At 39.6% G+C, this 14836-nt stretch overlaps 1 protein-coding gene across 1 annotated transcript; it reads left to right on the top strand.

Moving 5' to 3' along the window:
• The first annotated feature begins 282 nt into the window (after positions 1-282).
• LOC5579918 (SET and MYND domain-containing protein 4) lies at positions 283-12592 on the top strand. Its single transcript, XM_001657842.2, has 3 exons — positions 283-954; positions 10995-11367; positions 11423-12592. Exons 1-3 carry the CDS (start codon positions 390-392, stop codon positions 12471-12473), a joined length of 1989 nt encoding a protein of 662 aa, XP_001657892.1. The 5' UTR covers positions 283-389; the 3' UTR covers positions 12474-12592.
• The last annotated feature ends 2244 nt before the right edge of the window (positions 12593-14836 follow it).

Below are 14836 nucleotides of genomic sequence, written 5' to 3'. Positions count from 1 at the left end.
AATTGACAAATAAATCTCTCAGTTGAAAACTGTGGAAGTGCTCATAAGAACACTAAGCTGAGAAGCAGGCTTTGTGCCAGTAGGGACGTAACGTCAGAAAGCAGAAAAACGCGCCAACTAGATATGCTAAAGATACCGATCGATGGTAAGTAAACATACAAATTATCAACTAACATGAGTACCTGACGCATGCCCAACACGTGCTGCTTCGGATGCGCATGCTCTTCAGCCAAATCAACTGCCAGCTGCAGAGCATGACTTTAGGTCCACTTAACAATCCACCGCATTAGAAGACACACCGTTCGTTCTAGACAGTCTAATAATAGTCATCATCCGTGCGTGTCTTGTCGACTTGGACATTTTTTCCGTACTAAGAATCCAATCTCATAATGGCCTCAATGGATAGCGATCCTATGTATACGGAACTGTGCAGTGATAAAACCCTCAGCTCCCAGAAGGAAGGGTTCTTCAATGCGTTCTACTGGACAGTAGCTGAGAACTTCACCGGGCAGCACGAGCACTGGCTGCGGGACGTTTTCGGCAAGGTGCAACCGGGAAACGATGCGGCAAAGTTGCAGCTAATTTACGAAGATCCGGCGGTTTGCTTCGAAGTGCTGGGTACTCTGGAACATGTCAAGCCGGTATTCCGTGGTAAAGATGCCAAATTCAGCTGGCAACGACGTGAACAGGCTACCAAGCTGTTGAACGAGGGTAAAGTGCAGCAAGCTTTGCTGTTGGCCAGTCAAGCGGTTATGAAAGCCCCAGGTAAAGGTGTGGATATGCACATAGATCAGGGAATGACTCTGGCTTGTGCGTACTGGACCAGGGCCGAAGTGCTGATTCGGATGTTGGACGGAAAGCATGCGTTACGGGACTTGCAGATGGCAGCGAAAGCGGGCTTCCCGGTGAAAGCCAATGGAGAGTACTATGGGAAGATGGCCAAGTGCTATGCGCGTAAGTATGGACCGATGAAGAATTCACCATGGGCGTAGCCAGGACTTCGGAAGGGAAGGGAGGAGAAAGCCTAGAAAAACAACCTAGGCTGGATTCCAGGTAAAGACTTGGAGCATTGCTGCTAGGAAAAAAAGTGTTACATGGTGCTTCCCAGACCGTTGTTTTCAGAAAAAAAATTACATAAAAAATTGTGCTCACCGGTCGTTTTCTATAGCTAAGCTGCACGTCTAGGCAAAATTTTAAAACCACCGTAGTTTAACCACCAAAATTTTAAAACCACGCCAGTTTTTAAATAAAGTCTTTTTGGTGGTATGACTCCATAAATTCAAAGGAAATCAGAGATATTTGAACGGATTTTCATCAACATTTGATCATATATTGTTGTATACTAATTCTTACAAACTTAAAATAATGTTTGTCCTACATGTTTGAACTAAAACACTTTTGCAGGTGAAATTTTCCATAAATTTTGTTATTATCTGAACAAAATCTAACCCACGTTCTCTACTAACATTCTTTAATCACATTTCAACTACAATGATGCCAAATAGAAGCTTGGTTATCGATTTTAATGCGTTTACATAACCGAGGAGGAAAGAATAACTCGCAATAACTCATGCATACCATATTTTGGTATCACACCATAATTAGGTATTGTTCATTTTGGTATTATAATGGAATGAAAAAAATGTTTAACAAAATTAAAAATACTTCATTTTGGTATTGGTATTGATGTACTGTGAGACTCCACAAGATCTCATTTATTGCGCCAAAGCGCATTCGAAAAGCCTCAAAGCGAAGACAGTTTCGTGAGACTGAACTCTATTGAACCTTGTTGACTTTTGTGCGGGGCATTTCGCTAGTAATACTTACCTCCCAACGCGTCGGTTGGTGACCGAAGTCTTTCGGAATCTCTTTCGAGAGAGTAATATTTGGGGTCCGTGAGTCTGGGTTACGTAGGTAACATAGAACGATACCGTGAGTGTTAGCAGTGATATTTCTCTCGACCGTCAGCCGAAGTAACGAGATAATAAGTGAGACTTTCTCCCGGAATAGAAGTGAGAAATGAGAAGAGAATGAGAAGAAAATATAAACACTGAACAACACGCAACAGCCCACTAATTCTTGATGTGAAGTGATCGAAAATATTTTCTTGAATACAGTTTCTGGTTCACGTAAAGTGGACAGTAAATTCTTGTCGCCTAGTGCACGAGATTCTTGCATGTAGTTGTAGTGGTTCTTCTTCTTCGGGAGCCGCCATGTCGGTCAGTTCATGGGGACCCCTTCGTCATGGAGAGATGACCCCCCAGAAGGAGTATATCCCAGTCAAATTGACGGATCGTATACAGCAGCAACACTTCCTCCGTTAATGGATACCGAACAAAATCATGGAGAGTTTCTTTTATTAAGGATCTTAAGTGTTGATCGACTCCTCCAAAATGCACCCTTCGTTATCCGTAAATCGGTGCAGTGCTACGTTTGTGAGCGTGTCGAAGATGTTTTTCCAGAAGCAAACAGGGTCACTTATGCTCATTGGCGTAGCTAGGATTTTTTCCTGGAGGGGGCCTAGGGGGGGCCTACAAAGTTCTTGATTTACCGAAGTAAAAATCATGATTTTCGCTAATTTCGTAGTTTGCGAAAATTTGCGTCGATTTTATCTGTTTGTGTTTTTGTCTCATATCGGCTTTTATCTCTGAATATCAGTAATGCTTGTAAATTTCGATTTTCATTACGGAAAATTTGACACGAATGCCACACGTATGGTAGTGTCCTGAATAAATATTAATGATAATAATAATAATAATAATAATAATAATAATAATAATAATAATAATAATAATAATAATAATAATAATAATAATAATAATAATAATACCTTTATAATCTGGAATTTTTCGAAGAAACTGTATCAAATTGCTTGAAAGAAGACATCCGAATTTTAAACATTTCTCCATGAAGCTAAACTACGTACTTATCACACATAAATTTTAATTGTTGAAAATATCATTAATTTGTTCATTAATAATGTATTAAGGATTTTTTAGAATTACCAAGGATTTCTCCAAGAAATATTACAATAAATACTACCAAAATTGTGTTCAAAAATCTCTCTGAAATTCTTAAAGTCAGGTTGTCGACTACCTGGAAAAACCTGGAAATTCAGGGAATGTCAGGGGATCCAATTTTTGACCTGGAAAGTCTGGGAATTTCACTACAGGTCAGGGAAAATTATCAATTTTCTATCTATATTACAACATCAAACGAGTTGATTATCTGCAAATTATTGAATACGATAAATTTGTTGGACGAAATGGGTAATCAATCTTAGCTATTAACCATTGATAAGGCGCTGTTATGTATGGTAAAGTAAACTATATTCTACTATCTATAAAAAATCCTCGGAATTTCAAATTTTGAAAATGTGATGAATAAGGTTCCAAGCGTTACTTTAGGATTTTCATCAGAAGTTTTCCTATACTGATGTTTAGAATCGCAGAATGAACACAAAAAATTCTTCAGATATTTTGGAGATTCTTCAGATATTTTGGAGATTCTTCTGAAATTCTTCTTAAGTGTTCAATCTGCGATTCTTTGCAATTTGCTATGTCTGGATCATACCCGCTATCATAAATTTAATGTAATTGACAATTTCATCGGCCTTTTCCGGTGAAATTAAAAATGTATCATTTACCGAACGTTTACCGAATTCTTGTGAGTCGAAATTTTAGTGCTTTTTCCCTGCTTCAAGATTCTTAAGAATCTAGAAATTCTCTAAAAAGAATTTCTGCTATGATAGATTGAAATTTTGTGAGATTTCTTGAAGATACTCTTAGAAGAATCGATTATTGAATTCTTGGAGCAGTTCCTCACAGCATTGCTGGAGGCACGACAAGTTTTTATTAGAACAATAATAAATCCCTGAATGATTTTTAAAAGCATCTTCTGATGAATTCTTCGGGGAAGAAAACCAAGGCATAATTCATATCGAAAGTCCAAAATTTATTATTAACCTTCCAGTCGTTGCTACCGTCAAAACCACCACGCTGCACTTGTGAACGAAAAGCGAGGTTTTTTCAACAATGTTGTACAAAATACAACAGCGCGACAACTGAAGTGTTAAAATAAATAAATTGTAACAAATCTTCGCGAAGAATTATTTGAAGTACCTGTTCAAAAATCTAGAATGTTGTAGAAAGTGTACTGCGATATGCCAAACTTGGTAAACAAAATGTAGCGCTGAGCCCGACACCTTTATTTTTATTTCGTCTTTAAACCAAATTCAGTACTCTTAAATGTTTCTGAAAAATTACTGGAAGGTCGGGGAATTTTTTTTTCTAAATTGAGTCGGAATGGAGTACGAATTTTTATACGAAGTTGGCTAAGACTACGTCGTGTGAAGAAAGGAGAAATAACAAAATTGTGGTAGAACAGTAAAAGTTGAAGGTGAAAATATTGGCGGTTTTTATCAAGAACTCTGCTAAAGATGTTTTATAGCATTCATAATATTCATAATTTAAAACTTGGAGTAAATTTTTGCATAACTTTGAAAATTCGTTGAGGAATTCCTGAAATATTTTCGGAAATCAGGAGCCATACGTATAAAAACTCTGGAAAATTTTAAAACTCCTGGAATTCATTTTTCTCCTTTAGATTCTTTAAAATATTGCTTTTTGGAGTACAATTTTTTGTACGAAGGTGCCTAAGAATACGTCATGTGAAGGAAGGAGAAACAACAAAATGTTAAATCAGATCGAAACAACCAAAAATAAGTGATTATCTATATTTTTTTCTCTAGAGGTGAATCAATGGGCTGGATAAATAAATAATAAACTGCAGGATAATTGAAATCGCTCAAATCATTAAAAAAATTCTCAAGGAGCTCCATCTTCAATCTTCATAATTAAGCCAAAAAGCCTCTAGGGATTCTCCTTGAAAATGTACAAGAATTCAATTCCAGAATATAGATTTTTTGCAGAGTTTATAAAACAATTTCTGAAACATTGTTTTAAGGAAGATCTTCACAAATTTCTTCATGAATTTCTTAATTAATCCCTGCCCAATTATTTTGCTGAATTTCTAATTTCGGAAGCAAAAATATGCCTGGGATTTTTCAATAAATTTCTTCTGGAGATTCGAAGCCAAAAGGCATTCCAAAAATACTTTTCGTATATAATTCCTGTAGAATCTGGGGATTCGAAGTAGAGTTAACAAAAAAAAAAACAAAGGAGTAACGCAATCTACAATGCATTTTAAAAATATTTCTGAAGGACTTATAATGAACTTTGCGAAAAAGTTTTTAATAACTTTTTTGGGAAAACTAGGGTCATTTACGGCTTCGTCACCATTGGACTATTATAGGCAACCAAATTTCAAATACCAGATACACAGTATTTTTCCTTCAAAATACATCAATGAAAACATTCAGATGTTTCTTTGTTTTGTCAGCTTCCCGTTGACGAGATTGCCGAGACTGGACGAACAATTTCACCATAGATGCCATCAATTCAAATGAACACGCCTCAAAGTGCGACTGATTTGGAGATTTGCCTACAGTTCTTATGGAAAATCTGCCGAAGAGAATATTTAAGGCTGCCGACATTAGTCACACGGATATTGGTTTTTCGAACAACAAGTAACAAGTAACAAGTCTATCGGCTAGAATTGATAGAGGATTGAGCAGCGCATACATGTAAAAAGGCAAAAACGTAATTTGTCTGCTGATGTTCGAGAAAATTGCAAAAGAATCGCGACATCGGTTTAGACTGCCAAGAACACGTATATTCCCCTATATGAAGGAATTTGACAGAATCAACGATTATTTTGTAAAAAATGTTAGGGCAAAGTTTAAACTTTTTAAAGGTTTACAAATTTTTAGCAATTCTCAATATTATTTGACTATTTTCTAAAAGATTTGAAGCAAAAGCTATAAACCTCTCTTCGATATACATTAACGAATTTGATCACTAAAATTCTTGAGACTGTGAAAAACTTACTTGGTAAAACTTAGTTTAGAGATAAATCAAAAAGTTCGTTCATACGAAATTATTAAACAAAATGAAGCGAAAACAAAGAAAGAACACATTGCTAGAATAAAAAATAATGGTCGATTTTTTTAATTTTTTTAGAAGCCTTAGGTAAGTTCAAAATTCTTTGGAGAGATATGTTTTGAATTAGGCCTTGTTTTTCGCCAATAATTGCAGCTATTTTACGTCTTGGAAGTTCCTTTAGTAATTTTGCTTATTTTTCTTTGCCGAGACCTTTTTATCAATGAATTTCTTTAAAGAAATCTTATGGGGACAATCATCATCACCGGACACCTCGATCAGGGCACCCTCCAAGAACATATACGAATTTAAGGAACCGATTTTCTAGGATACTGACGCTTTTTAGTATCAGAGTATTTGAAACGGAGATGTCGAACGACAGCAGGACGATTAATTTTTCGATGGTTGCACAATTCAACGAATTCAGAACCGCACGACAAGCTAGGTTTTCCCACTATTATTGAACAAAATAAAAGAACGTAACTACTAAAGAATGTTTATCAATAGATTCAGAAGATTTTACTTCACTTTAGAATTATGTAAATAATTTTTTTTTTCATATATATTTTCATTCAAAATTCTGGAGGGGGCCTGGAAGACTCTGGGGGGGGGGGGCTGGCCCCCCTGCCCCCCCCCCTGTTCCTACGCCAATGCTTATGCTTTGAAGGTAAGAAGCCTCAGGCAGTTCAACTGCCTACTAACCATGACGCAACTGATTGACGGCACACCGGTGAAGATCACCGAACATCCGGCACTAAACTCAACGCGATACGTAGTGAGCTGTCACGAAGTTATGGATATTACTGAACCGAAGCGCCTAGCAATTGAACGAGCAAGGAGTTAGAGATGTACGGAGGATAACTCGTGGAGCCGGAAATGGAAGAGAGAACTTTTGACCATTTTGACCTGCTGTTGTATTAATCTACCGGACCACATCGAGGGTACATTCAGTGCCGTACTAAGCCTACTACCACCGCCGGAAAAGTTCGCATCACGAAGCAGCTCACGAGTGTATACCAACGCATAACAAACATCACAGACTCGGGATCTGGTTAGGTGTGAGTAAGCCCGCACCCGTCTGCTCGGGAGAACATGTCAAAAGAAGTAGCAACAAGCTCGCGAGCGTTTACTCGCGAGTAACCGAGCAAGGTGTGATTTATTATGGTTTTGACAGACAAATTAATTGTATAACCATCATATCGATAGTAAACTACTAGTTTATGGTCAAAAGCCCTTGAAAACCATAAATCTCGGAGGGTAAGCAGCTTTTTTCCCAAAAGCACAATATGACTCTGAGCAGCTCCGAACACGTTCGCGAATCACTTTTTGCTTCAGTTACTCGGGAGTCGACAGATGCGAGTAAGCCAACGCTCTGACGCTCGGGAGCGTTTGGTTTTGTTTTTGTTCCAGTTCAGATGAAGCGTTCGCCACTTTCCATCACTGGCCTACTACCCTAGCCCTATGCAATGTTTCAATTGCTGGTGCTTTGGCCATACCAAAACTACTGCAAGCAATGTGAAATTAAAGAACATGCCATCTCTAGCCGTTCATGTCCGTTCTACAAAATGAAAAACACGATTCACGGGTTAAAATTGACTAAGGACTATCGTATCCAGCAGCTCGTGCAGTAGTTGAGAAAAATCTTGTTCCAAAACCATTGAAGTAGGTAATAACGATACCATAGTGGAACTCATCAGGGAAGTCGATCTATTAACTGACGTAGTGGATAGATTGGAAATAGAGGAATTACGAGCCATTATAGCAACCCAATCAAAGCAAATCGAAGCTCTCACCAATCAGCCGCCAACATCAGTACAGGCCTCTATGGACCGATGCACGAGTTCACTCGTTGACGTTTGAGCGGTGCCATGTTTTTCGAGTGACCATAGCAACGAGTGAATATGGCACCACTCAAACGTCAAATTCGTAAACTCGTGCATTGGTCCATTGACCAATGCATGAGTTCACTAATTTGACGTTTGAGCGGTGCCAAATTCACCCGTTCCCATGGTCCCGTAAATAACACGGCACCGCTCAAACGTCAACGAGTGAACTCGTGCATTGGTCCATAGTATCAGTTCCCATGGCGATTGATCCACCGAAAACAGCCATCTGACGCAAAATAACCAAAAGTCAATCGAACTCGAAATCTCTACCGACTCCGATTCAGCATCACCAAACCAGAGCCGCATTAACCCAACAATCAATAAACGAACAATAAGAACTTCAACTGCTCAGCATACCTCCAAATCCACTCGACCGGATACTCCGGTTCCATCGGCCACAAAATCAATCTCCAGCTTTTCAAGGACACCTAATAAAATACTGCTTTCACGCACTGAACCAGTCCAGAAACAACAAAAGCGTTTTAGGCATAAAAGCATCCCGGAAGTCACAGGGGCCATTCCCAGGCCCAAACTTTCATCTGATCATATGGTTTTGATATATCTATGCACTGTTTGTGCTCAACTAGTTTGAAAATCACAAAATGTGTGTTGGTCCAATCCGGACCTTTTGATATGGTCCAATGTGGACCTCTTGTTTTTTAACGAGCATTCATTCTATTCCAAGAGCTCCACCCGTGAAAGTCTTCGCGGCTTGATTGAAAATCACAGAAGTTGTAATATTCATCGATGATGTCTTTTGTTTCTGTTGCGGTCAAGAAAAAGTCATCGGAAAAACCTAAGAAATACGGTAGCCTACCAAAAAATAAAAAAATCCATAAACCACCTACTTGAAAAGCATCTCCATCCTGGTACAGCTTCCCAAAATAGTTTGACAAAACGATACAAAAAACGTTTACGAGTGCTGGAAACAATACAGTCAACTTTTCTTTATTAAATATAATGTGCTTGAAAATTTGAAATTTAGATTCTTGATGTCCCGAGACTTGATGCTGCCGAGCGGTTCCACGCGAAATCGTCCATAAAATGCTGAAATCTGACATGTACCATTCCGATTTGGATGAAACTGCGCAGATGTATTAAGTATATGAGACGAAAATCATCTCATATAATTGGGGATCGTTTAGAATCGAGAGTAACTTCTGATAAGGGCGTATGTATTTTTGGCACCACCATTTAAAAAAAATTGTACCTCGGAAACCGTTTGTTATAGAGAAATAGTGTCTGAGTAGGGATGGTAGACAATCAAATAGGCTTTGTAAAAAAAATACACTGAAAAAAATACTTTTATTTTCATGAAAAAATCGAAATCAAACCTTAAAACACAAATTGCAAAAAATAGGTATCTTCGATTTTTTTTCTTTTTCTTTTTTTTATCAAAATTTCGTAAGTGCAACTTTAAAAGAATATCAAAAATAAAATATCAAAAAAGATTTAAATGTGTTAACTTTAATTTGAACCAAATCAATGAGTGAAATTCGAAAACTGGTAAGGTGCGCACTTTATTTTGCCTATCAGTGTATGTTTTTGAAAAAAAGCGACGTCTAGATGCGGAAATACTGATTCGAGATATTCGGCAAAATTGAAGCATGGATTGAGAACATTCCAAAATGGCCGTTCAAGTTTTCATATTTTGGTAAAAGATGGCGACACTGCTCGATTGTTATTAAAGGAGCCAATTTTATGGGGTGTGATATGCAAATACCAAAAATTTTCAAGAATAACGATACCGAATGTTCACCAAAGTTGAAGGATTCTTTATTCTTCTTAAACACTGTTTAAGAAGAATAAAGAAAAGATCAAAACCATAAAACTTGAGCGGAACAGAAAAATAGAATGCTTAGCAATAAAGCAATACTCTTCAACTGTAATCCAGTTTTTCATTAAGGGTTAAAATTTTTGTCGTAGTTGGCAACACTGCTTAAGAGGAATTGTGCCACCAGGCACAGGATCCTGACCACTTACAAAGATGGCATCTTCGGCAAAGTTGTTCAGTAGCTCAAGGACTATCATTATTCTGATCAAGAGATTCGAGATGCGGAAATGTATGAAGCAATTGAAAACTAACATCTCCTTCATCTAACGGACACGAAACCTGGCTCCACGAAACGATAAAGTTGATGCGCAAGAGAAAACTGATAAATGGCGTTTAAAACATTGTTACGCTTATATGAATAAGAATAGGGCGAAAAGCCACTATAATAAAGATTAAAAAAATACTTAAGCCACTCAGATAAGTTAAGTTAGTTGTAAATATTTCTAATTTTAACAACAGTAACAATTATTTACTGGTTGAGAATATTTTGGCTAACTTCTTGAACGTCTAGTTTGTTCGGTGCTATTATTTAATTTTATTATGAATTGAATTGAAATTTTAATCAACAGATTCAAATGAAGGTCCTATCAAATCAAGATTTCTCTCTTGAGCAAGCCGAGATATTTTTTAAATTGGTCCCGAAAAAAATGATCTCAGGAATTGAACCCTTACTCAGTTTTAATGAACAATTTCATACTGTTACTTCAACAAGGCCTTACTGACATGAGCGATTTCTCTTCAACGGTCCTCTTTTTTGCTAATAATTCTGCAATATTTCCTGTTATTAGCACAAAAATATGTTACGAAAAGATAATCATTTTTCTGCAATAACGCAAAGAAAGCAGCGATGTAGAGAAATCGATGAATGCAGATAAGCCTTCATGGATAAGCAATGCTGAATTGTTTTTTTTTTTTTTTTGTTAATAACGGTCTGGCGGGGCACCGAGTAACCCTTTTTTCACCACGACTTACATAGATCGAGTATTTATTAATTTGACAGCTCATCAATTGCTTAAATAATGAAACAGTTAGTTGACTGTTGAATTATTCTGATGAGTAGAGAATAATTTTGAAATAACTATCGCATACAATTCATCTGATTCGATTTGTCTCAACTTCGTCGAAAATCAATGAAACTCTGGAGCCAACAAGTGAAGCTTTTACAAAATATAAATCTTGCGATATTTGATGATTTTTTTATCGATCCCTGCTCTCCTCTGGCTACGCTCATTGGATCTTAAACCAAGTGATTTCTTGAAAGATTCCCCATTACAGTTATGGACGATATGAAACGAGCTGAAGTGTCGGCTAAGTTATTCCACCAACTCGCTGGTTTCGACGATTACAGATTGCAGCGGCTGCGAGAAGATTTGGAGGACTTGAGAACACTGAAGGCCGAAGACGCTGCAATGAAACCCAAAGAACCAGAGCCGGTTCTTCCGGAGCTTTCGGGAGGAGTAAACGAAGAACTAATGGGTGCCTCTAAGAAAATTTCTCTCAGTGGTTCTCTCGAGGATTCCAACAGGGGACGTTATATCGTGGCTGCTGAGGATCTGAAATCTGGCGAAACGGTTCTGGTTGAGCCGGCTTACGGAGCGTGCCTCTACCCAAAGTACTTCGGCACGCATTGCAATCAGTGTTTCACCAGGTAGGTTCGAATGCGTTGATCATAATGTCCACAATATCTCACAGTTTCTTTTCAGATTGGTTGCTTCCGTACCTTGCGAGCAATGCTGTGGCGTGGCGTTTTGCTCTCCGGAATGTCGGGATCGTGCCTGCGCAGGTTACCACCGTTTCGAGTGTCAATATCTGGATCTGATGATTGGTTCTGGCATGTCGATTCTGTGCCATTTGGCATTTCGACTGGTCACCCAAGCTGGTAGCCCGGAAAAAGCAGCCGAAATAACCAAGAATTTAGCACTGTGCTCTCATGCGGAAAAGCGAAGTCATGAGGACTACTTCCGGCGAACTTTGATGGCAGCATTTTTGTTGAGATGTCTCCAGAAGTCGGAGTTTTTCGGTCGCCGTAAGACGGAAGCCGCTGAGCCAACACCGATTGAAGCTAAAGTTGGTGGGGTGATTCTGGAACTGCTGCAGGCACTTCAGTTCAACGCCCATGAAATCTATGAAGTGAAGATAGCCGGAGATCATCGTGTCGATTCGGCCAAAGTGCAGTACATCGGAGTTGGAGTGTACAAGACTGGAGCCATGCTGAATCACGATTGCCACTCGGGTGTTTCACGAACTTTCGTCAAGTCAACTATGATATTGCACACAAATCGCCCTCTGACCAAGGGTAGTTTGGTTCCGGAGAACTACGGCATGCACTTCTTGCGACAACCGTTGCCCGTCAGGCAGAAGGTGCTTCGTTCTCGCTATTGGTTCAAATGTGACTGCAAAGCGTGCTTCGAGGATTGGCCGGTGTTTGATAAGATGAACGACAAACCAAAACTTCGCTGCCCTCAACCAGAATGTCCCGGTGTGCTTCCGTATGCACCAAAGGGAAAATGCTACAAATGCAAGAAGAATGCCGACTTTGAGAGCACTTTCAAGATCTTGCGCCAGTGTGAGGATCTGTACGATGAGGGGGCAAAGAAAATGACCCAGGAGCGTTTAGGTGAAGCAGCACAATCGTTCAGCAAAGGAATCAACCTGTTCTATCAGGTCGCTGTGCCTCCGCATAAGGCCACTCATGTAGCGGAGGAGTCGGTGAGGACGTGCTTAGCGGATTTCGGTAACATTTGCCGTGTTTAAAAGTTTTACCATTGTTTGGTGCCGTAGCGAGGCGAAAACTTTTAATGATAGTTAAATGTTAATTAAATGTGTATTAAGATTGAGACATTTTAATATTAAATATTCAGTTATGTTATTCATTCTGGTTTTATAATGTTAGATTGGTAGTTTGACAACATAATATTTAATAAAAGGTTTGAATATTTTTTCTTTAATGTGAAAAGATGCGATGGATTTCAATTCTAGTGATTTTTACCCTTGGACAGGAAAAAAGTGTTATTTCACATGATACCAATTACATTGATCAGTGAAAGATTTTTTTAACCGAGATAATAGAAAATGTGTGAAAATGCTACTCTATTTATATTTATTTTTTCTCCTGTTTTTGTTGCAACTTTGTGTGATTTTCTAGGTCACTTTTCAGGTCGATAAATACCTTATTAAATACCTAAACCATACCTTTGAAAAGCTATCACCGAGAATAACTTTGTGTACTCCTATAGTTTGTATTCCATGCGATAAAAAATATTGAATTTATCCTAAAAAAGCGTGTTGAAGGGCTTAAGCTTAAATCTACTCATGTGGCAAAACGTCCACCGCTATTTCATAACAACAAAACAGCCGTTTGCAATCAAATTTCAGCAAACGTAATGCGACGCTGTGGTTGGTAAATGGCTGGGCATGGCGTACCACCTCGTACCACCTATTTCGCGTATCTGAAGGAATAAAATAGTCCCCTCTGTGCGGTCCTTAGCCTCCTTTCCAGTAACTCCTATCCCTACCTCCTCGCGGTACTGGACGGGGTACGAGTAACCTTGGGGAAGACCGGGTAACCAACCCCCGGTCGGAACTTTGGTCGTATGCTGATAGGAAAAGGGGGGGGTTTGCTTTTGCTTTTGCTTCTGCAAACCTAGAGCGTCTGCATCTCTGTTACGAGCGGCTCAAAACAGCGTTTGTTCCCCATGTCAGGGGCGGCTGATCATCGTCCGAGTGCCAGAGAAGGACTCTAAGCAGAACTGCGCACTATGGTCCTCCGAACATTTAGGGGGAATGGTCCTCCGGAAATCTAGGGGGTTGGTGTCAGGCCCTGCAAGCCAGCCGTAAAAAAAACAAGCCACGAATAATCATCGAGAGAATACGAACCGGGACAATCGGCAAAGGCCACAGCGACGGAAAGGGACTAGCGATTGGAAGCTCGGAACGAGGAACTGTAAACCTTTCAACTTCATCGGGAGCACACGCATACTCGCCGACGTGCTGAAGGACCGCGGATTCTGCATCGTAGCGCTGCAGGAAGTGTGTTGGAAGGGATCAATGGTGCGAACGTTTAGAGGTAACCATACCATCTACCAGAGCTGCGGCAACACACACGAGCTGGGAACAGCTTTTATAGTGATGGGTGATATGCAGAGGCGCGTGATCGAGTGGTGGCAGATCCATGAAAGAATGTGCAAGTTGAGCTCAAAGAAGTTGAGGCGGTTCTTCAACTTCTGCATAAAAAACGTGCACAGCCCTAACTCCGGAAGCACAGTTGATGATAAAGACGCTTTTTACGCGCAGCTCGAACGCGAGTACGACAGCTGCCCAAGCCACGACGTCAAGATCATCATAGGAGATCTAAACGCTCAGGTTGGCCAGGAGGAGGAGTTCGGACCGACGATTGGAAAGTGCAGCGTCCACCGGCTGACGAACGAAAACGGCCTACGACTAATTGATTTCACCGCCTCCAAGAATATGGCCATTCGCAGCATCTACTTCCAGCACAGCTTTCCATACTGATACACCTGGAGATCACCACAGCAGACAGAATCACAAATCGACCACGTTATGATTGATGGACGGCACTTCTCCGACATTATCGACGTCAGGACCTATCGTGGCGCTAACATCGACTCTGACCACTATCTGGTGATGGTCAAACTGCGCCCAAAACTCTCCGTCGTTAACAACGTACGGTACCGACGACCACCCCGGTTCGACCTAGAGCGGCTTAAGCAACCGGAAGTCGCAGCTGCATACGCGAGTTAAACGCTTTCGCTTCGGGTTTTCTTTTTAAAAAAGTAATACAACTAGTTCGATCGACGACCTAACTCAAACTGGTTTTAATTTTATTCCAATCAATATATTACAGCTCTGATCTACTGCTTTGCCACTTGTTGTTGAGTCTATTCTGCTATCCGACTCGTTGTTTATTTTCGTTGTAATCGGCGTCTGTTGTTATCCATTACGGCTTCAGCCTGGTTCAATACTTAACTCCTCCCGCCTTAGTGATGAGGTTCCATCTGAATCAATTCTGCTGGTGCCAGGTTTCGAAAAGTAGTTTGTTGATGTCCTGATTTAATTTCTTTTGAAATCTGTGGAAAGTAGTTGGTGATTGTTCTTGA

This window comes from Aedes aegypti, chromosome 3 (genome assembly GCF_002204515.2).
Source record: "Aedes aegypti strain LVP_AGWG chromosome 3, AaegL5.0 Primary Assembly, whole genome shotgun sequence".
Lineage (NCBI taxonomy): Eukaryota > Metazoa > Arthropoda > Insecta > Diptera > Culicidae > Aedes > Aedes aegypti.
The sequence above is the reverse complement of the archived record's forward strand: the minus strand, read 5'-3'. Positions and strand labels throughout refer to the sequence as shown.

Excerpts from the sequence above, each read along its gene's own strand:
- LOC5579918 (XM_001657842.2), top strand. The coding sequence starts at position 390 with ATGGCCTCAATGGATAGCGATCCTATGTATACGGAACTGTGCAGTGAT. Across the intron at positions 955-10,994 it reads GATGGCCAAGTGCTATGCGC|TTATGGACGATATGAAACGA; the intron begins GTAAGTATGGAC and ends TCCCCATTACAG. Across the intron at positions 11,368-11,422 it reads TGCAATCAGTGTTTCACCAG|ATTGGTTGCTTCCGTACCTT; the intron begins GTAGGTTCGAAT and ends GTTTCTTTTCAG.